Source organism: Hydra vulgaris, chromosome 09, assembly GCF_038396675.1.
Source record: "Hydra vulgaris chromosome 09, alternate assembly HydraT2T_AEP".
NCBI classification, from domain to species: domain Eukaryota; kingdom Metazoa; phylum Cnidaria; class Hydrozoa; order Anthoathecata; family Hydridae; genus Hydra; species Hydra vulgaris.
In genome coordinates this window covers 46,539,286-46,564,353 of record NC_088928.1, presented here as the reverse complement: position 1 = coordinate 46,564,353, position 25,068 = coordinate 46,539,286, and the positions used below count along the sequence as shown (strand labels likewise).

General features: G+C 26.8%; 1 protein-coding gene across 1 annotated transcript; it reads left to right on the top strand.

Moving 5' to 3' along the window:
- The first annotated feature begins 1,285 nt into the window (after positions 1-1,285).
- Positions 1,286-24,784, top strand: LOC100200493 (BRO1 domain-containing protein BROX). Its single transcript, XM_065805879.1, has 11 exons — positions 1,286-1,446; positions 1,624-1,839; positions 3,711-3,806; positions 11,177-11,249; positions 14,194-14,302; positions 14,445-14,534; positions 14,709-14,794; positions 21,857-21,938; positions 22,274-22,424; positions 24,051-24,201; positions 24,347-24,784. The coding sequence occupies exons 1-11, from the start codon at positions 1,343-1,345 to the stop codon at positions 24,446-24,448; spliced, it is 1,260 nt and encodes a 419-aa protein (XP_065661951.1). The 5' UTR covers positions 1,286-1,342; the 3' UTR covers positions 24,449-24,784.
- The last annotated feature ends 284 nt before the right edge of the window (positions 24,785-25,068 follow it).

Sequence of the window (25,068 nt, the reverse complement as noted above, 5' to 3'; positions counted from 1 at the left end):
GAAGTCTACATTGCTGTTTGGAGTTTGCATCAATCAAGCGTTAGCACAAAAAGTTTACATACGCAACTATTACTGGAGGTAGGGGGCGTTGCAACTACGTTTGCCCCGGGCGCCACCTAATCTAGGGACGGCCTTGCGTCTAGTTTGCTATATTCGTTACGAAAATATAGAGTTAAGAAATCATTATGCACCAGTGATTTAACATTAAGTGATCAAATCATAAAACATTATTTTTAGCCACCGTTTGTAAAAATTAAATATATTTAGTTATTGATGTGTACACAGTTGTTAAAACTTGCCAAATGGCAACAAAAAAAAACACACAAAAAAATAACAACATTTTTTTCAGAAAATCCAGGGTAGGTCAAGTCACCCTCTTTAACCCATGCTGTTGGCGTCCGTTGTTCCATTGTGTTTCTTTTTAATTTTTGTATTGAGATTTTTTAGTAATCTTGTAGGTTTGTTTGTATCATCCGTAATATTTTTTAATGATTATACCCAGTGGACACGGGACGTAAAATAAAGGCGTTTTTTTTGAATGTTTTGGGTGTCTTTTGAGCGTTCAAAAGGTGTCTTTTTTAGTAGTGTGCCCACTGGGTTGTTGATCATGTGGTTTATGTTTTTTTTATAATTAGTTTGGTTATAAATGCCTTCAAAAACTGTGTTTTTTAACCTTATAAAAATTAGATAAAAGTAGTTAAATGCATTTATCTAAAAAAAGGCCATAGACCATAATATGGTCATTAAAATGTCATAACAATAACCATTGCATTTAAATGAACAACCATTTAACAAACGCGGCCGTAATTATTTATGATAATTCGCGACGATTTTTCGATGCTTTATTTGACCTTCGGGGTGAGTAATAAACACTTTTTATTTATTACGTCATTATTTATAAAATTGTTTCCGTTATTTTTCCGATAGATGAAAAGTAAACAACATGTTTAAAAAAAAGATTAAGCAAAAACTTTGTCTTATTATGTTTTATTAAAAAAAAAGATCCAAATTAAAAATGAAAGTAGTTTTTATTACCCTTTTACTGATTGTAATTAGTATAAGTCTTAAAATGATTATGTTACGTGGGTAAATTTTAAAAATAACATTCTACAATATATTTTATTGTATTTATATTATTACTAACATACTATTCTGATAAGTATACGTGTAAAACATACAATGCTGTACACTGTATAAGACTTTCTAAAGTGATAAGTCTATTCTTTTTTAAATATATTTAGTTATATGTCCTTGTGATTTGAATCGCAAACATGTTTAAGCAACGTAAGTTGGTAAATGCAAAATAAAATTTATTTATTTAGATTTAAAATACGTAATTAAGATGGCTTATTGGTTTCATAGACACCCATTAAAGGCAACCAAAGTGCAAAACTTTGATGCGTTAAAAATTATTTCCAAAAGTGTGCCAGCATCTAAAATTTGTAGGTAAGAAAAAAGAAGAAAAGATATTTTTCTTTAGTTTATCTCATGTAAGGTTTACAGAAATTATCCTATACTATCTTATATATTATGTAGAAACATACTAAAATTGACAACCATTATTTGTATTTAAATTTGAAGTATTATTAAATATTTTGATCATTTACATGTTTTAATTGTTAGTGATCTGCGTTTAACCAGAGCAAAGCTGTTACAGTTACTGGCTGATCCAAGAAATAATTCTCAAGTTGTAGAGCAAACTATGTTAGAATATTTAGAGCTCCTGTTAGGATTGTGTGAAGGAGTTGCACAACAAGATAACAATTCAGACGTTGAAGCCAAATTAAGAAAAGTTGAAGTATTTACCTGGACACATACTATCTGTGGAAGTGTTGGCCAGTAAGATATTATAAATATATATATATATGTATATATATATATATATATATATATAAATATATATATATATATATATATAAATATATATATATATATATGTATATATATATATATATATACATATGTAATATATATATATATATATATATATATATACATATGTATATATATATATGTATATATATATATAAAATATATATATATGTATATATAAAATATATATATATATATGTTTATATATATATATAATACACTAACATAATTTACGTATATAATATATGTAAATTATGTTAGTGTATTTTACAAATAGAGTGCTCAATGTTCTTAAATAACAGAGCAATAATAAATTAGTAAAAAACATCTATATATATATATATATATATATATATATATATATATATATATATATATATATATATATATATATATATATATATATATATATATATATATATATATATATATATATATATATGTATATATAAATATATAATTAGTAAAAAACACTTATCTAACTTTTATCTTCGACTTGAAGTTTCACCATTGCTGGATCGTCAGGAAGAATCCTCTTCCTGAGAAGAGAACTCTTCCTGATGATCCAGCAATGGTGAAACTTCAAGTCGAAGATAAAAGTTAGATAAGTATTTTTTACTAATTAATTATTGCTCTGTTCTTTAAGAACATTGAGCACTCTATTTGTAAAATACACTAACATAATTTACATATATAAATATATATATATATATATATATATATATATATATATATATATATATATATATATATATATATATATATATATAAGAATAGCAGCCATTTTATAGTTGCCATTTTATAATTGTCATTGTCAAAACATAAATTTGATTTAAAGTTCAAAATATTTACATAAATTATTAAAAAGTTCATTAGTATTGTAAGAGTGATTATTTAGGAATGTTGTTTTTTTGACATGTAATAAGTGAAAAAAATATGTTATATGATAATTTTGTTTTTTACTTATAAATAGGACTGTTTATAAATCCAGACTACCTTACCAATTAGGAATGCTAAGGCTCAAATTTTAGATTTCAAATAAATGGGAAAGTTCATTACAGACTTCTGTCTAAAATAAACTTTTCTACTTTTACTAATTTATTTGAGAAAGTTTAGATATTGTTTGTTTATCATATTTGATATGAAAATAATACTGAAATACCTATAACATATAAGATTTTTTAGAAACAGTCTACACTTTGTCTCTACAGATGTGTGTTTGTATTTTTAAAATAAAATGACCATAATTAAAATGAGATTAGAATAGATGCTAATTTTCAATAGACTTGGTATTAGATTTCTACTTGAGATCGATTGTTATGAATAATCTATATAGACAATGTTCAAAAGATTTATTATCTTTTTAATTATATTGTTAGTGATATTAAAATTAAGATTTAAGTAATATTTATTTTATGATATGATTATGTGATATTTATTGTGTCATTTACAAGATCAACATTTAAACACATTATATTTCAAAATACAATTTTAAAATATAATTAATGAAGTAATAAGTTTTATAGAAAGAGCAATACTTTAAAAAACATATTTCATTAAAAAAATTTTGTAATACTTATATTTATATAAGTTTCACCTTATATTTTAACTTATATTTATATAAATTATTGCTCTTTCTATGAAATTTATTATTTTATTAATTATGTTTTAAAATATCCTATTTTTTTACATAATATTTATTCTAAAGTACTATAATATATTCTATATATTCTATATATTTTTTATAAAATATATTTGTAAGTTGATATACAGAAATATAATTTAGAAATATTCTAAATGTTTGTTCAATTGCTAATACTTACTTTTTTTTTATGCAGGGCTCTGCCTGATTCATACTATGAATTAGTTTCTATCATAACTGATTTTGCACTGTGGTATACAAAAAAAGCTTCATTTATTTCTTCAAATGAAGGGTACAGAGTTTTATATTTGTTTTATATATATATATATATATATATATATATATATATATATATATATATATATATATATATATATATATATATATATATATATATATATATATATATATATATACTGTAAACCTAGGTGACTTTAATAATGGAGGTGACTTCGCCTATTAATTACAAAAGTATTGGACTTAAAATGTAATTGCAAAATAAACAACCAATTCTATTTTTTTGTTATATAATTATATTCTGCGTATATTTTTGAAATTATGATTATGAAGTAATTCTAACTTGTGCAAATGTGTTGGGATTAACCTGACTCAAACAACAAAAATAACTTCTTTTACATGTCCCCAAAAAATGCCAAAAATCTTATGATTTTAATTTTTTGGGATAAGTTTCTTTATAAAAATCCATATTTAGATGTTCAAGTGGTATATACTGGAATATTCCAGTTATAATATCACTGGAATGTACCACTCCTTTTTGCTAACTCCCAATTACATTTGCAAAAAAATCCAAACAAATTTGTTTTTCATTTTTTCAATTAATTTTCAGTAATAGATATTTTAATCCTATTGTGATGTTTAAATGTTTCAAACAATTATTTCTAGTTAAAAAAGACAAAATATTAGCAAATACACAAGAGCAATTGCCATTAATATGAGAATTTATAAACATAAACCAGGTAATTGACCATATGCATCGTATCTAGCTAAAGCCATGTAAAATGTATGTTGCATTTTGCAATGCAAAATTGGATATCTCAACAAAAAGAATGTCAATCTTTAAAGTATCAAAGTTGTGTGGTATACCACATATGGTACTTTATACAACAGGAGTAAGCAGAGACATAAAAAAACCCAGATTAATGCCCCATACTGAAGAAAAGATTATACAAGTTCTTAGCATCCTGATAGATTGGAAAATACCTTTGGATGGTACGGATATACATCTGCTAGAGAAAGACTATCTAGACAGAATGAGTGTCATTGATTCAAAATTTAAAAACAATCTGACTTCTTGAATTGCTGACAACATAAAATCAGCTAGAGCTGAAATTGATTGAAATTCAGTTTGTTTATATTTTGATGAACTATCCAGTACACTACAAAACATTCCTAGTACTCATATATTCAACTATGATGAGACAAATGTGAGCAATAACCCTATAACAATAGTTTGTAAATGTGGCCTTAAATGTGTAGAAAGAAAAATGCAGCATTCCAAAGGAGCTGTTTGTATTATGTACTATTGGATTGCAGCTGGTCAGTTTATTTCTCCCATGGTTGTTTATAAAGCTGCAAACTTTTACATAAAGGACTTGTGGTGGCCCACCTGGAAGTATATTCAACAGTTCAAAATCTGGTTGGTTCAACTCAAGAACATTCCAACAATGGTTTACAGAAATTTTTATTCCTAAAACAGCATCTCTCAGAGGAACAAAGGTTGTTATCAGAAATAATTTAACTTCACATTTTCACCGAATGTCATTAAAGCATGTTCTGAAAATAATATCTGCTTTACATGTTTAATCCCAAATGCAATACATCTGCTGCAACTGCTCGATAGTGCTGTTTTCAGATCATTGAAAGTCGAGTTAGTAAGTGACCAGGGCCCTGGCTAAAAATGAGATCTTTTTCAAACCCGGCCCTGGCAAAACTATAAGATTTAGCGGGGGTTGATAGCCGGGGCTAGAAAAAAATTTATAATATTTTATATATTATAATTTTATGCTTACACTTACTATTTATTAAATACTGGCATATATTTATATATTTTCAAACTAATTTACTTCCAACAGGATTGCAAGCAACCACTATTAAGTTATGAGTTACTTTAAAATAGAGAATATGTAAAAATACTAGGAAATGGTTAACTGAAGACTTAAAGAGTTGTAGGTTGTATATAAAAGAAAAACATGAATATGGCTAAGGGTTATATGGTTTTTTTCATGTGCAAGGAAAAAAACAGGATTAATAAAAGTTTTTATAGCATAAAGGGACATTTACAGTGAAAGGGTGCAACTTGTTGAATAAGAAACAAGCAAGAATGAGTTTTGGTTTATCGTAATAGAGATGATAGCTCATTTGAGCAATGACCATGATGGTATTTGTAGAAAAAAGAAAGAAATGCAACCTTGCAACAATGGAAGAGTAGCTCAAGCTTGGCAGATATAGCAGGTCTAATTATATTTACAAAGTACTTTATGACTTTGTCTGAGAGTAAGAGGGTTGTTATTCATCAATATAGGAATCCCAACATTATTGCAATATTTTTTGCAATAAATAAATGAGTTTTGTTGTCTAACAAAAGTTGTGGATTTTCAGAACATCCAGAAAGTCCAGAATTTAAATCCATCAGCCACTGCAGCCTTAGGCTGTTACAGAAGAGAGATCAGATTAAAAATTGGCTGCTTGTTCTAAGCAATCAAAAAGTGAAGATTTTTTTTCAAGACAAGAATATAAAGTTGAGTCATCAGCAAATAGAGCGACTTTAGATGTAAAATTTTCATAAAGATTGATATTATAGATAAGTACAGATAAGTACATAAGTACAAAAAATACAGGAGCAAAGATAGAACCTTGTGGTACCCTTAAAGTTACTTGAATTAAAGAAGAGTGTAGGCCTTCAAGAATAACTTTAATACTGCAGTTAGAAATAAATAATTTAGTAATCTCAAAACCTTTACATAAAGAAACTTAACAAAGTGAAGACTAATCGTAGGATAGTTGAAGAGATCAAAGTGTTTTCTAGAGTTTTAAAAACTGGAACCACTTATTTAGCACTTTTTTAAAATTTAGTAAAAATTGAAGAGAATACTGGAGAACACTTTTTCAAGACTAATGGAAATCTTGTCTAAAGCACAAACTGTAAAAGTGTTTAATTGAGAATTAACTTTAGCATTGGTATCCAGAGTGATTTGGATGTTTAACAATTGGTTAATCTGTTCAATTGGTAGGAAGATTATGACCATTCGATTCAAGAGTCAAATTAGAGTAAGATTTCTTTGCAAATAACACTACTTTATTCTGGGGGTAAGTAAAAAGACTTACTTTAGTTAATGACATTGTTGAAAACTAATCAAAAGTCTCTAGAACCTACATCTGATATAAGATACAAGATTTAGTAAACTGAGAATAATAGAGCTTAACATCAGGCGGGACCTTTTTACATTGGCTTTTTGGTATATGAAAAGGACATTTGTTCTTAAGAGAGATGTTCTTTTAAATAAATATAAAAATATCTTATAAAAAACAACTGCTTAAGATGGTGAAAAATGTGGAGTAGAATGAGGCTAGACTTAAAATTAAAGAATAGGAATAAAAGCTTTCAAATTTTTAGTCCAGAAGGAATAAAAGCTTCCAAGATGCACTTTATGCATACATATTATGGATATAAACATAAATGTTTGCTATTTATTTCAATTCTGGCATACAATATCCTTTCATATTTATACCAGCTTTAGTATTTATATGGTATATTACTTTCCAAAAGAAAAGATGATCAGATGATGGTGATGATGATGATGATGATGATGATGATGATGATGATGATGATGATGATGATGATGATGATGATGATGATGATGATGATGATGATGATGATGATGATGATGATGATGATGATGATGATGATGATGATGATGATGATGATGATGATGATGATGGTAATGATGATTATGATGATGATGTTGATCATAATGATGTTTATATATGCATACATATACAAAATATAACATGAATTTTGAATAAAAAAATGTACTTTAGGATGTATAAATGTTTATGTAGCCCTGGTTACAAACCGGGCCTCGACTATATTTTATCAAACCTGGCCCTGGCCAAATATCAACCCGGGTTGCTTACAAAGTTGAGTGGAAGAAGATTTTACAAGCATGGCGAAGAGAATCAAGGAATCAATTCCAAAAAACCATTTCCCAACACTCTTGACAAAGTTGCAGAATACTCTGAAAACATTGAATCAAGAAAAAGTATTAAAACGGGTCTGAATGTCAACAAAGATCATGGTGGTGAAACCGTAAAAGAAATACTTAATGAAGGTGTAATAGATATTCTATAAAATAAGAAGTACTGTGGCAATGATGCAGCAAGAAAAAGAGGCAAAAAAATCACACCAGGCAAGTTAATCACAGTAGATGACATTGATGATGGACAAAACAGAAAAAATTAAAGAACCAACAAATAGAAGGTAAAAAATCAAAATCAACTTCAAAGGGTGATTTTTTATTGTCTGAATCAGAAGACACTGAAATCAGTTGTAGTGGTTCTCCCAATGAAAGTAATGGAAAGTTGAAAGTAATGGCAGATGTTGATTTAAACAAGTCTGATCAGGAAGAACATAAAGTGAACAATTTTCTAACAAGGGGGAGTTGGCATGTTGTAGTCTACCCAGGAAAAAGCAAGTAAAGTGTGACCTTGAATTACATTGGATAGATTGTTTAGGTTTTTTCTAGATCCAAAATACTTAATATGAGGTTCTTAAAGAAAGTTGAATGATAAAAAAATCTGTTTAAATATCCAATGGCAGAAGACATTGTTTTTGCTGTACCTTTCTCAAACATATTGCAACATCTTCAACCACCGAAGGCATATCAAGATATCAGCTACAGTTTGCAAATGTGAAAAATGTTGATAAAATGCGCTGAGTGTATCAGTTATGCTATCAGCAGATAGAACATTACCATCTAGTATTTCAAACATTGGTTTTTATATTATATACATATATATTATATTGCTATGTTTAGCATATTAACATTAAATTGTTTTTGTTTTTTGTCCATTTTGTGGATATATTTAATAACCAAACTTGTTTTCCAAATTGATAGTTTTACCAATAATATGTTATAAATTTGCTTGTATTGTGTCCTAATTTAGTAAAACTTCAACAACAAAAAATTTAATGACACTTGTGAAGAGGGTTAAATTAATTAGCCATAAGAAATTAATAGATTATCAAAGTCACCCCAACAAAGGGGTGAGATTGATAACATTTTTTACTTAAAAAAAAAACTTGTACAACCAAAAAGGAAAAAAAAATTAATGAAATCCTATAAAGGAAAGGTATAACGTTATATCGGCAAAAAAAAATCATAAAAAAATGTTATAACAAAGAGTTTTTTTGCAAAAATGTTAAAAAACCTATCAAAGTCACCCTGTTTTACAGTATATATATGTATATATATATACATATATATATATATATATATATATATATATATATATATATATATATATATATATATATATATATATATATATATATATATATATATATATGTATATATATATATATATATATATATATATATATATATATATATATATATATATATACATATATATATATATATATATATATATATATAATATTTTTATTATGATCTAATTTGTTGTTATCCACCCAGTTACACCTTATATTTTAATTTTAAATTTTTTAAGTGCTTTTGGAGCTTAAGGGTCCATTATTAAAAAATCTAAGAAAAATTTTTCATCTAAATCAATACTCATTTAAAAGGCTATTCTCAGCTCTAATCCGCCCCCATTTAGAATATGTTCATGAATATTTTCATAGATTATTATTGTAAATATTATTGCACCATTCATTCATAAATGGTGCAATAATAATAATCATAATAAAAATAAATTTGAAATGGATAATCAATTCATTACCTGTGGTCATATATTTAAACTAAAAAAACAACCCTCTTGCTTAAATATGCGTACAAACTTTTTTTCTACAAGAATAATTAATAAATGAAACTCTCTTCCTGATGATGTTGTAAAAGAACCTTCACTGAAAAAATTTAAAATGTTTCTCAACAACCATCAGGAAAAAATGGCTTCTCTATGACTGATATGCAATTCTTTTTATATTAGTTTAATCTAAAAACTGACGTTGTTAAACTTTTATAATACCCGGATTGACAGGTATTATATGCCTATACAATTTTTTTGTAAACTTTAAATTAAAAAAAAAACAACTTAACTTTGTGTTAGTTAAAGTTATAATAAAAAAATTAAAGTTTAGTGAAAGTTTTTTTTTTTTGATTTTTTTTTTTTCAACTCAGCAAAATTTGCTTTTCTTATAGCTAAATAATTTTCGTGCATTATGTTTCACTTATAAATTGATATAGGGGAAGATGGGCAACATTCGACCACTTAGCAGGTTTTCATTAATTTAAAAATGATTTTTCGCCAGAAACAATTAAATTTTGTTAGCATTACAAGTAATGGACTTTCACAAACAAATTAAAAAAATAATGTACATAAAATATTGATTTTTGTTAAATCTACCACTGTTTTAAAAGTAAGCCTTAAAGTGGTTGATTGTACCCCACCACTGGGGTAGTTTCAATTACCTAAAGAGGTACTTTCGACCATGTCATTATTAATAAAATGATTATGTTTTTTGATTGTTGGAGTTATTCAAGAGGAATGTGTTTCATAAGTAGATAAGAGTGGTAAACTATTTTGTAATCGTGTACCTATAACCCCTAGATTTTCACTTGGTTCTAGGGTTCTACCTGTGACATAGCTGGGCATGTAATATTTCTCTGTAAAAGCCAATGAGTTTAAAGGCCACAAGCCTGTTGTTTCAAATAATTTAATTATATTACAGGCTGTAAAGGAGGCCAGAAATACAAGTTTTGTTAATTGTGGAATACATTTTAAAGTAATTGTTTTTTCTGGATTTAATACAAGCTAGTTAATAAAGGCAACTGCACAATTTGATATAAATGGTGAGAAAATGCCAACATCAAGAGGCTGTATGCAATGAGTAGTATTGAGAAGAAAACTTAGTAAACATACTTCATTCTTTTTACAAAAGAGAAATGGCTCCAGTGAACAATGAGATTCTTGATTGTCTAATAAAAACAGTATTGGTTTTTTGTTGCTACAGTTGATGTGATAAACTATTTGTTGAAGCACAGAAGGAAACAATTCTGAGGTCATCCATCCGCTTTTATTACTGAGAGCAATGCTAGTCAGCTAAACACAAAGTTTTTTAACTCAAGCTTATCATTAAATAATAAACAACACAAAAGTTTAGGAGCTTAAAATTAGAAAAGAGATTCTCTGCCGATCTTTTAAAACATAAAAAAATTACCTTTTATATCAATAATCAGATTTTCTTCTCTATAAGTACTAATCCTCATGAAGATGGATTGATACTTTTTTCCCGCAATAGCTTATCAACCAACAAAACATGCATAAAAATTTTAATGGTAATTTTAAGCATGCTGGAAAATATTTGAAAAGGTTGAATGTTCCCCATGGTCAAATGTCTTCCCCTATGTGTTTTATGAAAAAATCTAAACAACTTTTTTTTATTAATCTATACATATAATTTAGTTTGTCTGAAGATGAGGCGAAAGATGTATTTCGATATCTTCGTCAAGCCGCCGGAATTTTTCTAAAAGCAAAAGTAAATTTTACTTAAATCTAGTTTTTTTTTCTTTTAGTTTAATATATTTGCAATAGTTTCATACTTATGTTGAATTTAGAGGCTTGAATTACTGGAATTTAACTTTCAAAGTTTTTCTTATAAACATATGATTTTTTTAATGTAGTTTATGTTTTACATAAATACCACCAGCTTCAATTAAAAAAATTTTATAATAATGGATCTAATTAAGAAATTATATTAAGATATTAATAAGAATAATGACACTTTACCATACATAAAGAAATTTGTTTTGCAATAACCTACCTATGCAGCAATGACTTTCAAATGCAATGCATTCTTTCAAAAAATGTTCTTTAAATGCTGAATAAGTAGTATAATTATGCTTATGTAGTATAATTAATAAATTATAAATGTAATAAATTATAAATTTAATAAATTATAAATGTAATAAATTATAAATGTAATAAATTATAGATGTAATAAATTATAAATGTAGTATAATTATGCTTATGTAGTATAATTATGCTTATGTAGTATAATTATGCTTATTATAAAAGTATAATTATGCTTACTCTATGCTTATTTCTAACAAATTGTTAACCACTTTTACCTACCTAATTGTAGCGGAGGGTTGAATACTGAAAACCATCCTGTTACATTTTTTTCCCTTCTCACGCAATGCATAAAATTAGTTTAATATCTATATTTTTTTGTTTTTGACAAAAAAATATAGATATTAAATCAACTAAAAGTTGTTATTAAAAATTGTTGAATTAAATTGAATTAAAATTAACAATTTTTCTTATACTTATTTGATTTGTGCATTTGTTTTGAAAATCAACATGTTTTACATTCTAATACTTTTAATAGATATTTTTTATTTTTACTGAATTCATCTCCCCAAAGATGACTGGCCACTACAGTCAAGGAGGCTACTTTCATCTCCCCAAGGCTAACTGGCCACTACAGTCAAGGAGGATACATTTTTTTTTCTTTTAATTTGTGATTACACTCCTCTCTCAACTCTTTAACTTAAAAACACTAACCTTGACAAACAAGAACCCTGCCCGGCAACACAAGTTGAGTGCAGTACAACCAGGGATGCAGTGGATTGGAACTCATAACTTTTTGCTAACAAGGTGAGCCCTCTATCATTGTACCACCACCACATTAGTAGTGATTTACATTAGTTGTATACATTAGCCATATAAATTTAAGTTATTTTAACAATGGTATCTCTTATAATATGGTAAAAATATGAATGAATAAAAAAAACAATTTAAAAAAGAATAATTTACTTGGTCAAGGCTTCAAACAATCAATTGATAATATTTTTCATATTAATTCTCCAAATTAGAAATATTTTAAAAATAAACTGATGCAGGATAAAATATTGGTTGGTTTGCAGCTTTTAAAAGTGGAGTTGAAAATAGAGGAATAATTCAGTTTCAATTAAGAACTTGAGATTCAAAATCTATAAAAAGGTTTGCATTGCAAATTTATAAAAACTCTTCTCTGGCTCATCATGTCATCATCATATTTTACAATTATTTTTATGGTCATTTTAAAAAACTTTATTTCAAAAACAGACAACAACATTATTATACATTTTATAATTATTTACGTCAATTTCACTAGAATTCACTAGAAATAGCTTCACTAGATAAACTTTCTTCTTGCAACTTCCAATAGGTCCCATGATAATGAAAAATCTTTCCTAAAAAATGCATATAAAAGTCGTATTTACTTTAAAAAAGTACAATTTAAGTATCACACATAAAAGATTTAAAAGTTATTTTTTTATTGCTGATTTAGTTATTTTTTATTGCTGATTTTCTACCTACAAAATACGGTTGTCATGTCTGAACAAGACCATCCAACTATGCCCTTTCTTTCTTTAGACAGTGTGCATTGTAAGCATAGTTGGGCTTATTCTAACAGTCAGTTTAAACTTTGTCTTATTGTCATAGGTTAATATTTTTTTCTTTTTTCTACAAATACTACCTTGATCTCTGCTCAAATAAACTATCATCTCTTGTTTTACTTTACAAAGTTCATTCTCAAGTAGTATTCTTTTTCTGTGACTTTTACTTGCCTAAAAAACTTTAGTTTGATTAATTTTCTAACTCCTAAACATGTTTACTTATTTCTAGCTTTTTAAATCTTCTGTTTTTTGTTTTTTTTACTTTCTTATTTTTTTTTAACAACTTCCAGCTTAAATACAACATTCCTGCAGTATTGTGTAATGTTGATTTGTATTTACTCTGGTTACTGGCTTTACTGGCAGCGTTGTCAAGTTAAAATCATCATTTGGCTTCATCATCATCTGTATCATGACTAGTTGACATAAGCGTATAGTCTGTTTTTTGTTTTATTTATTTTTTATGAAATTTAAATCATTATTAGAAGCAGGAATGTAAAGTCTGAAAAAGGGTTCTAATTTTTCTTGAATTTCTATTTGTTTTTTACAAAAACACTCTGAGTTCAAATTTTTTTTAAATATTTTTTAAAATGTTAATTCACCTCTCCAAGGCAGAGAAGGCCACTACAGTTAAGGGAGCTATTTTAATTGTGACTACAACCCTTTCTCAACTATATAACTCTGAAACACGAACCTTGACAAACAAGGCTGCTTCGCAGAGAAAAAGTTAAGCGCTGTACTACCAGGGATATGGTACAGATCAAACTCAGAAATTCGTGCTTATAAACATTTTTTAAATGAATTTTTAAAAAATATTACTTTTAATTATTTTTAAAAAAATTTAATATTAATAGTACTTTAAAATTTAAAAAAAAAAAAAACACATTTTTAATTATAAAGATTTAATTATGAAAACCAGATTGAAATTTATCTGGAATAGTTTTTCTGGTTAGAGTTTTCCCAGTATTTTTTTTTTTATTCTTTTAATTTTTAAATTTTTTTTAAATTTTTTTGTTTTGTTTATTTTTGACACTTTTTTAGAGCTATAGCGAAAGTAAGCTGGGAGCTGGTTTGCTTGAAAAACACAGTGATGTAGACCCTCGCATACTGGATGCGTATCACCTTCAATCTCTTGCAGAAGCTCAAGAAGGTATACAAAGTTGTCTTTTATTATATGTGGTTCTTGTTTTTAGTTTTATTAGCAAGCGGTTTGTTTACTTTTTAAAAATACTTGTATTATTATTTATTATATATTATTTATTTATTATTATTTGCATTAACTACTTTTTTAGTGACCGTAGCGAGAGCAGTGGAATTAAAGCACAAAGCTACAACAGTTACAGCTGTGGCTTTAGGAACAAGTTCTTTGTTTAAAAGTGCTGGTAAAATTATAATTTTCTATATTTTTATTGCATGAATGTTTAGATGTTATAATAAGATTTTTTGCAAATCTTTTATTTTTTTACTTCGCAAATTTAAAAATTTTTTTATGTTAAAAGTGTTGGTTTTTTTTGTAAAACATTTGTTTTTAACAATTTTAACAATTTATTTTTTAGATGAATGCTTACGAAGCATTGAACAAACTAAAGCTGCTAAGTGGAGGAAATATCTTCAATTAAAGAAAAATATTTATCTGGCTTATGTAGGATATAAATTTAACCTTATCATTAAGATTAATAAGTTTAATGAGTTAATAATTAAAAAAAAGAAAAATTAAAAAAAAATCACAGAGGGCACTAAATATGAATAGTATAATGATCAAAATTAAAAATAAAATGTAAAAAATTGTATATATATATATATATATACAATTTTATAAGAAGAAAGTTTATCTAGTGAAGCTATTTCTAGTGAATTCTAGTGAAATTGACGTAAATAATTATAAAATGTATAATAATGTTGTTGTCTGTTTTTGAAATAAAGTTTTCTAAAATGACCATAAAAATAATTGTAAAATATGATGACGACATGTGAGCCAGAGAAGAGTTTTTATAAATTTGCATTTACTCATTTTTTTTTTTTTATTATTTTTATTTTTTTAGTTGTTATTTGTGGTGCAACCCTCTCTCAACTCTTTAACTCCAAAACACGAACCTTGCCGAGCAAGGCCGCTGCGCGGAGAAACTAAGTTGAGCGCGGTACTTCCAGGGATGTGGTGGGAGTCGAACTTACCACCTATAACTGACCACACTTTTAGAGGATGTCTTATAGTCTCCAAAGCACAGTCAGGGTGATGTTTTTCTTCTTTCCTCCATTCAAAAAAATAGGATTCATTCGAAAAATACATCTGAAAAAGTATATATATAATTAAAAGTTTTAAAATCCGTATGAATATCCTAATCAGTTGTATTGCTACAATAAACAATCAAATAAGTATTGATGTTGTTTAGTCCAGTCCAAACATTTTAATTTTATTGCTTGAGTGAGTTTAGATTTTTTATTTTTTTTAATAATTACATATACATATTATATATAGTATATACGAAATAATTATAAATAAATATATATTATATATTTATATAAATACATATATATATATATATATATATATATATATATATATATATATATATATATATATATATATATATATATATATATATATATATATATATAACAAAGATTGAAAGTTTCCAAAGCTAGCATGCTGCAAATAAAAAAGAAAACTAAATTAGGCAACAAATTGAAACAAATGAAAAATTGAATGTATATTTTTACTCCATGATCAAAAAGATGTTAGTTCTTGGTAATTCGATGCAGTTAGTTCTTGGTAATTCGATGCAGTTAGTTCTTGGTAATTGGAACACAGGCTAACTAAAACTTTGTTAACTCAAACCATTTTTTCGTCCTCTTTTAGCATATTTATACTTTTTCGTTGTATTTAGATCTGAATTGAATAGATCCTTATCAGACATTAAATGATGCTATAATTAAAGTGTTAAAAAATAAATCATAATAAAAACTGTTAAAAAAGTAATTATTTTATAATTTTGATAAATGTTACTAAACAAAACGTTTTATTACCAAATAATGCTAAAAAATTTTTAATGATATAGCATTAAAAAAAGTTATTAAAAAGTTACAAAAAAGACGTGTATTTATCTTTTGAGTATATAGCGTGAATACAATACATAACTTCTTTCACTCAAATATTTTTCACTTTTTTGTTAGTATAATGGTGTATATTAAGTGTTTATAATATACATTAAATAAAGAAAAATGATCTTAACTCAAACTAATATCTCATATCAGCCAAAGTTTGACTTAATCAGGAAGTCGAATCATTTTCTTTGGTCCTAGGTATTGTGAATTAATTATATTTAAAGAAAATTTACCTGGATTGCCAATACAATACTGATATAATTGCAACTCCAAGATGCTTATGTGAATGGTTCGGAGAGCACTGTTTGATAAGAACTAAATGATTTCGATTTTATGGGTTGCCTGCCCACCAGGAAGTCCAAGTAAACAGTTGAAGTGTAAGCAGAGCAGCTGAAGTGGGCCACACAGTGTCATTTTGTATGTTTAAAGTTGTGGACTTCATCAGATCTGTAAGTCATTTTTATTTTATCACAAGCAATACATTTAATATCATTTTCTATGAAGTAAAGAAAGACCAGCATAGGTTGCTTTTTTTAACAGATCTACTTCAACAGTTAAAGCATACTTGAAATTTTGCAGAATCCAGCTATTTGTGTGTCATCTTTATGGAGAAAAATTTCATTCTGACTGTGTTGTTCAGGCTGTTAAGCACCCTATAAAAATGATGATGTGGTCAGTTATCAATAGCAAAGCTACTGGCTTTCTGTACATGATAAAAAGTGATAAAATGAGACAAAATGAGTAAAAGTAGTCTTACAAAATTGGTTGGTTCCACAACGTAGAGAAAAGTTTCTAAATGAACCATTCATTGTTATGCAAGAACCATTATTTGTTATGCTAGATGGAGTGCCCTGTTGCAAAGCATGGCCTATTAAAGCTTTTTTGGAAGAGCGAAATATGCCTTAGTTAGATTGGATGAGTCTCACAGGTAATAACCTGTGTGATTTGTTTTGTAACTTGTTTTCTTGAGAACCCTAATCACTTACCTTTATTCCTTGATTTGCCTCTTGTCTCATACCAAGCTTGTGTTCATTTTCTCCTTGATCTCTTTTTTGTTAGTTCTGTTTATGCAATTATCTCAATAAATCTTGTATTTTTTCTTTGGGCTCACCCTATCATCGCACTATTTACTACTTCCCTAAAGCTGACTTGGATTTTTTTGTAATTTTCTTTTTAATGGTTCTTTGGCTGTCTTTCTTCTCTCTACTGATGCGAACATTTCAAGGATAAAAAAGAACTGTTTGCAAAGAACTTTTCCTCTAATTTGACGCTTGAATTTAATGCCCACGTTCTTCCTGTTATTTCAGTTAAACAGGTTAACCCACTATTTGACATCCAAATCACTCTGTCTTCTGTTGTTAAAGTTATTTCTCAATTAAACTCTTCTATGGCTTGTGGTCCATTTGGTACATTTCTATCAAAAAAAAGTCTTACCAAAGTGTTCTCCAAAACCTTCAATTCTCTCTAAACTATTAAATAAGTGCTTGACTGAATCTTGTTTATCTTTCTGCTGGAAAATGAAATTTGTCCATCTAGTTAAAAACTCTGGTGAACACTCTGACTCCTCCAACTATCATCCAATCAGTCTTCTCTCTGTTTTTAGCAAGGCTTTGAGTCTTTGCACAAATTTCTAACATCCCATCTTGAGTCTAATAACTCTCTAACAATCAATACAGATTTCAATTTTCTTGTTCTACGGCTGATTTGCTAACTACTGTAACTGAAAGATTCTATTGTGCGTTAGATGGAGGTGGCAAAGTTATGGCTATTGCTCTTGAAATATCTAAAGCTTTTGAAAAAGTTTCTCCATAAGCTTGCTTCATTCAGTGTATCTGTAAATGTTTTTGAGATTAAATCATACCTTTTCAACCAGAGTAATAAAGTGGTCCTTGAAGGCCAACACTCTTACTGATTTATAGTAATTTTAGGGTTACAGCAAGGGACTATCCTTGGTTCTGAATTGTTTCTTATCTACAGTTGTAAGCATAAAAATAGCAGTACTACATTATTACTTATTACTCTCCTTTTGTATAATATAGAAAGACTTAGTTTTTATGTGTGTATATACTAGAATGAGATAAGTAAATTGAACAAATAAAAATTCAATACATTTGAGGATAATGCTGTTTTTGATAAAATTATTGTAATTGAGGGAATGTATTAAAATAGCAGTGGTTGTATTGATTAAAGTAACTTTATAAAATTTAAAATAACTTTTGTACTTTTTATAGGAAAAGTAAGTATTACTTCAATTATAACATATTCTTAATTTATTTGTGTTTTTTAATGTTAAAAGTATTTTCTAAACCTTTCAAAGTGGGCCAAGTAGCATAGTACACCAGCAGAATGCAACATTATTTTGAAGCAACACGGTGAGAGTAAATCTTACTCATATAGAAAATACTTTCAGATGTTCAGCAAAGATGATTTCAAATGCCATTAATTATAAAGCTTAAGTTGAAAAACATGGTGAAGGCGTAAGACTACCCCACAACAAGACCGAAAAATTGTTAGAAGTGTTTAAAGCAAACCATTTTTATTGGTCAGGTAAGTCAAAGATGATCTTGAATAGCAAGTGAGTGACACTACTGTTTGTAGGCGCTTAAGACGGAACAGTTTATATATACACAATCCATGAAAGGTCTATTTGTTGACAAAAATACATAATGTTAAGCGTTTGTAGTTCGCGAACAAACATCTGAATTGACCCATCAAAGAGTGGTGCAAAGTATTATGGACCGATGAATCGAAAATTGTTCTTTATGGAGTTACAGGTTCATGACAATAAGTAAAATGTCCATGACTTTGGCTTCACCATGTTTCACAGACTTAATTGTAAATAAAAATATACAATTAAGTCTGTGAAACACTGTGAAGCCAAAGTCATGGTATGGGGTTGTTTCTCATATAATGGTGTTGTGAAAACTTATGAGATGTTAAAAAAGCAATTTCTGCTGCTAATTAAACTAATGCTCAATAGTTATGAGACACTATTCAACAAGTATGGTACGCAATACCTGCAGAAAAATGTCAACGCCTAGTTGACTCAATGCATAGCATTGCAAAACCGTTATCCAAAACAAAAAGGTTTTGCAACAAAATACTAAGGGTAAGTATTATTATATTCTTTTTTTTAATTTTTTAATTTTAAAAAATTAATTTTTTTAATGTTTAACACAAGAAAAATAATTATTTTTCTCCATTTTCAGATACCACTGCTATTTTAATAATTGCAACCTTTTTTAGTATTATTGTTTTGTTTCTGAAACAAAATCTAAAATTACTATTGATGTGATTTTTTTATTCTATTAGATTGAAGTGTCAAAATATATATTAAAAAAATTTTTCACTAACTAGTAAAAAAAAGTTGCTCAATAGTATTCGAAAAAATTCTTTATGCTCATAGCTGTATATTAATGATCTTTTATCTAAAGTAGCTCTCTTTGCTGGTGACCCATTTTTATACTCATGGTTTAAAAAAATCTTCACTTTTCAATCACTTAGAATAGGCAGCCGATATAAAATCTGATCTCTCTTCTGTAACAGCTTGGTGCTTGCAGTGGCTCATGAATTTTAACATATAAAATCTGATCTCTCTTCTGTAACAGCTTGGTGCTTGCAGTGGCTCATGAATTTTAACTTCAACAAATCTCAGTTATTTACTGCAAACAACTATTGCAATATTGTTGACAATATTAATGAAAGGCAACTCTCTCACTGAGTCGTCTACTCTATATCTTCTTGGATTATCATGCACTACTAATCTCTCATGGAAACCATATGTACAATTAATTGCAAAGTTAGCATCTGCTATGGTTGTTTCTCTTTATCATGCTCTCCATTTTTTTAACTTTTGATTTCATTCTTATTCGTCCTTGTATAGAATACTGCTGTCGTATAACCAAAACTCATTTTTGCTTGACTCATCATACAGCAAAGTTGCATCCTTTTACTTTATTTTTCCCTTCATGTTCTAAAAACTTTTATTAATCTAGTTGTTTTTTGCACTAATGTGCTTTGGAACTCACTCCCATCTTTGTATTTTTCTTACCCATACATCCTTCAATTTTTCAGGTCTTCTCTCACCTGTTTTCATGTTCTTTAACAATATACTTTGTTTTCTAGTAACTCCCAACTTAATAGTGGTTGCTTGCGGCCTTGTTGGGAGTGAATTAGTTTAGAAATTTATATATATAAACCCCAGTGATGAACTCTATTGTAAGTTTGTGGAAGCTGATGAAGACAAAAGCTGCTAAAGATGTGATTGCAAACAAAACCCCATTCTTAGAGAAGATCATTTATGTGTAAAATCATCATCCTTAAATGCTGGAGACAGTGCATTCTTGTATTAATAGCTTGCCATGCAGAACTGAATCCTTAATAGCAGCTAAAGGTAGTTCTACAAAATATTTGATTGCATTACTTTTAATTTTTTCAAGAGTTTGTAAATGCATTTTTTTTTCAATAACTTGTTGTATTATTTGTGTCAAAAATAGATAAGGACAACAAAAACCTAGTAAAAACAATAGAGCTATATAATATAATACATAAATATGTATTAAATATGTATTATGTATATATATATATATATATATATATATATATATATATATATATATATATATATATATATATATATTTATATATATATGTAATACTCTTTCTCACTAAAGGTTGTTAACATTTGGACTAACTTATCGTCTGAAATTAATGCCAAAAATATCAAAAGCTTCAATAATAAAATTAACTCTATCAACTTTGAAAAATACCGTTCCTGCTAACTAGTTTTTGTTTTATAACTGAGGTTTTATAGATAACGGTATTATATATAAAACCACATACTGTTCTCTCATATATATATATATATATATATATATATATATATATATATATATATATATATATATATATATATATATATATATACATATATATATATATATATATATATATATATATATATATATATATATATATGTATGTATATGTAAATATATATATATATATATATATGTATGTATGTATGTATGTATGTATGTATGTATATGTAATATAATGTAACTTATAATTTACAAATAAACTTTTTCATTTTTGTAACTAATACTAAATCAGTTGCGGAAAAACTTTTTTTCTTTCTTTATATCTTTATCATACTTAGATTATCCTTAACTCCATAAATGCACAGTCCCAAAGAGGACTCCAGATTTGAAAGTTTCAAAACAAATTTTTCTTTGTTAATTTTGGAATCTGGAGCTCCAAAAATATTAAGAGACTTGTAGAGTTTGACTACTTTTATAACTTATGAAACTTATTTTATTTATAATTTTTGGGAGAAAAAATAAAGATATAAAGCTGGAGTCCATTTGGGACTCTGCACCCCTGCTTAACACTAACTTTCAATCTTTGTCAGCATTAAAAGGTTCGAAATATTTTCAGCATAAAAATATTCTAAAGTAATAAGGTAAAGCTTGTTTTCATATCACAATAGATTTTTCAATTACTTTTTATGTTAATAACTTTTTAGTGTGTACTACTATGGATTATTATAAAATTGTTATAAGAAACATTGAAATTACATTTATTGTTTTATTTTTATTTTAAGGCTCATGCTTTTAAAGGTGAAAGCTTACTAAGTGAAGACAAGTGTGGTGATGCAATTAAATCATTACAAGAAGCAGAAAAATGTCAGTCAATTTTTTATTCTGTATAATGCTTTTTTTAAATAAAATATCGAAGTTTTTTTAAATAAAACAAAAAATTATTATGAATTATAGATAAATTATATATATATATATATATATATATATATATATATATATATATATATATATATATATATATATATATATATATATATATATATATATATATATATATATATATATATATATATAAATACATAGATTTTCTAAGAGATACTATGGAGATCTTTGTAGACACGCAAAGAGACATTAGAGAAAATTTATATTAAAGAATGATATTGCATGTATTTTTTAAATAACTTTTATGCTATTCTTAGGTTATGCTATGGCAAGCATACTCTGCAAAGAATATGCTTCTGTCAAAGGTCCAGGATCTTCTGCAAGACCTGGGGAACATCAATTTTTTCTTCGACTTGGACCAATTATAAAAATGAAATTAGAAAAAGCAAATCATGAAAATGGTTTCATGTTAGTAGTTTTTTTTTTGTCCTAATATATTTTACACACTTAAAGTTATAAATTCTTAATTTAGGTTCAAGCATTTTTTCAGTAAAAGAAGAGAACAATAAAGAGTAATGAAACAAATAACTTTTTTTGCTGACTGACAAATCCGTAAAACATGGGAGCAGTGCTATTACGTCGACTGAGGGTTTTGTTTTGGGAAGGCAATCAATCAATTTAAAAAATTTTTTTTTTAATTTTTTATGTATAAATACATATATATTTTTTATAAATATGTATGTATAAATGTATGTATGTATGTATGCATGTATGTATGTATGTATGTATGTATTCACATGCATAGCCTTGAGTATTTTGCAAACTTTAGGCTTTAAAATACTTTAATGAATGAATTGTGGTAAATAAACTGTTTACTGTTTATCGAGCCTTTTTTACTTGCAAGTCAGTGATTCAGAGTGATCTTTACAGCATATGCTCCTTAAATACACACTTGAAAAGGTAGTTGCTGGCAAAATATATTGTCGGAAAGCACTAATTTTTCCGCTATCATGAAATTTTCTCTTCCAGCACATTTAACTCTTAACAAGTGTTGAAAAAGAAATAAGAAGATGCAGTGGAGTGCTCGCTTTATAAGCGAGCGGTACCGCGATCCAACTTTACCACATCCTGGATAATATATGACTTTTTTTAGCAGGGTGAATTTATCCATCAAGGCATGTATTTTAGAGTTAGTATTGAGAGAGCTTTAACTCAAATAAAACTTATCAAATTGTTAAATTAAACTTATTAAATTATTATTTGAATAAGGTTTTAAAATTTCTAGTTATTTATGAACCTATTTTAAAAGCAATTTAATTTTAAACCTGTTTTTAAAATAATTTTATCTAAACTTATTTTTAAAGTAATTTAGTTTAAACCTATTTTTAAAGTAGTTTAATTCATTAACATGTATATACCATCATGACTGCAGTTTATTCTTGGCTGCAGTAAAAAAGTTTTTTTTTTTCTTACTGTATTTCTCCCTAATTCTGAATGGGTCGCAACATTCAAATTGGCTTATCTTTTTTTAATTTATTTTTTATTGTTGTTACAACCTTTTTTTGACACTTTAATTAGGTAAGTTAAGCTCGGTATTACTAAATTTATTTGTCAAAACAGGAAATATATTCGTGTTAACTATGGAAAATGGATTCAGGGTTTTGCTGTAAATCTCAAAACAAAAAATAAATTTCTTGTTTTAAGATATAAATTTTCAACCCCCGCAATTTATTTCTCAAATCAAGAAATATATTTCTTGTATTGAGAAATAAATTTCTTAACTATGGAAAATGATTTTGCTGCGAATTTTAAAACAAGAAATATAATTCTTTTTTAAGAAACAAATTTTGAAACCCTTTTCTTTGCTATAACCTAAAATTTACGTGATTTTTAAGAAACTAGTTTTTTTTTGCTCATTCTACGTCCTATCAGTGATTTTTGATCACTTCTTTATACTCCACATTTTACTTCATAAAACTAATCTTATTTTAAAACAAAACGTAAACATAAAAAACGCAAACATAAAAGTTTGCATGTGTTTTCTTATTTAAATACTTCTATGTCATAAAAAAATCATGTTTTTTATATTATTAGTTACCACCAAAAAGTTCCTTCAGAAGTGCCTGAGTTAGAAACAACAGAAATTGGAATGGCAAGTCCTGTGGAATATATAGTTCCCCCAATTAGCACTCGCTGGAAGCACGAAGTTCTAACTGCATTTCAAACTCAAGAAAATAAGCCACACGTAATATAAAGTTTTACTAAATAAACATTTTTTATATAATTTGTAGTTATATGTAGTTTAAAGGCTTCATAAAAACTTGTTTTTATTTTTTATTTTTTAACAGTTTACTATTTTTATATAATTTGTTCAGCCATTTTTCATTTAGATGACCAATAAAGATAATAAAGAAATAATAGAACCAATAAAAGAAGTTAAAGATCCGAATACAAGTTCTTCAAAAGGAGAGACTGGGTGTATAGTATCATAAATATTAAATGTTTCACAACACAAACTTCTCTGAGTGACACAAAGTACCATCTTACTGATTTAAATATTTAAATATGAAGCTTTAGTAAATAGAGAATGTTCTAGTTTTTATTAGAACATTAATTTTTTTTATCAGAAATATTTTCAAAGGTTTAATTGTAAACATTAAAACACATTCTGATTTGAAGTGATGTTTAAAAGGTGTATGCACTTTTAATATTCACTTTTACTGTTCAGATTTTTTCAAGCATCTTGAATGATGTAAAATAATTGTATATAAAGATTAATGTTTGTATTTTTTAGTTTTATGCTTTGAGGAAAATATTTATTTGCGTTACTTTGGTTTTATATTTTACATTTGTAAAAATTTATATATATATATATATATATATATATATATATATATATATATATATATATATATATATATATATATATATATATATATAAAATCTTTAGTTAAGTCATGTTAATTTAACTAGCGATAACACGCATTGTTAAAATAATTTTGCGTTGGGTGCACTTATATAAGTTTGCGTCTTAGTGGTTGAGCGCTTTGGCATGTTCGTGAAAATACATGGTAAAGCCCAAAAGTAACTACTTGATTTGTTTACTCAAAGC

Bases quoted from the DNA above. Each gene is read 5' to 3' on its own strand.
- LOC100200493 (XM_065805879.1), top strand. From the start codon at position 1,343: ATGGCTTATTGGTTTCATAGACACCCATTAAAGGCAACCAAAGTGCAA. The intron at 1,447-1,623 runs GTAAGAAAAAAG...TTTAATTGTTAG, and splicing joins CCAGCATCTAAAATTTGTAG to TGATCTGCGTTTAACCAGAG. The intron at 14,303-14,444 runs GTATACAAAGTT...CTACTTTTTTAG, and splicing joins TCTTGCAGAAGCTCAAGAAG to TGACCGTAGCGAGAGCAGTG.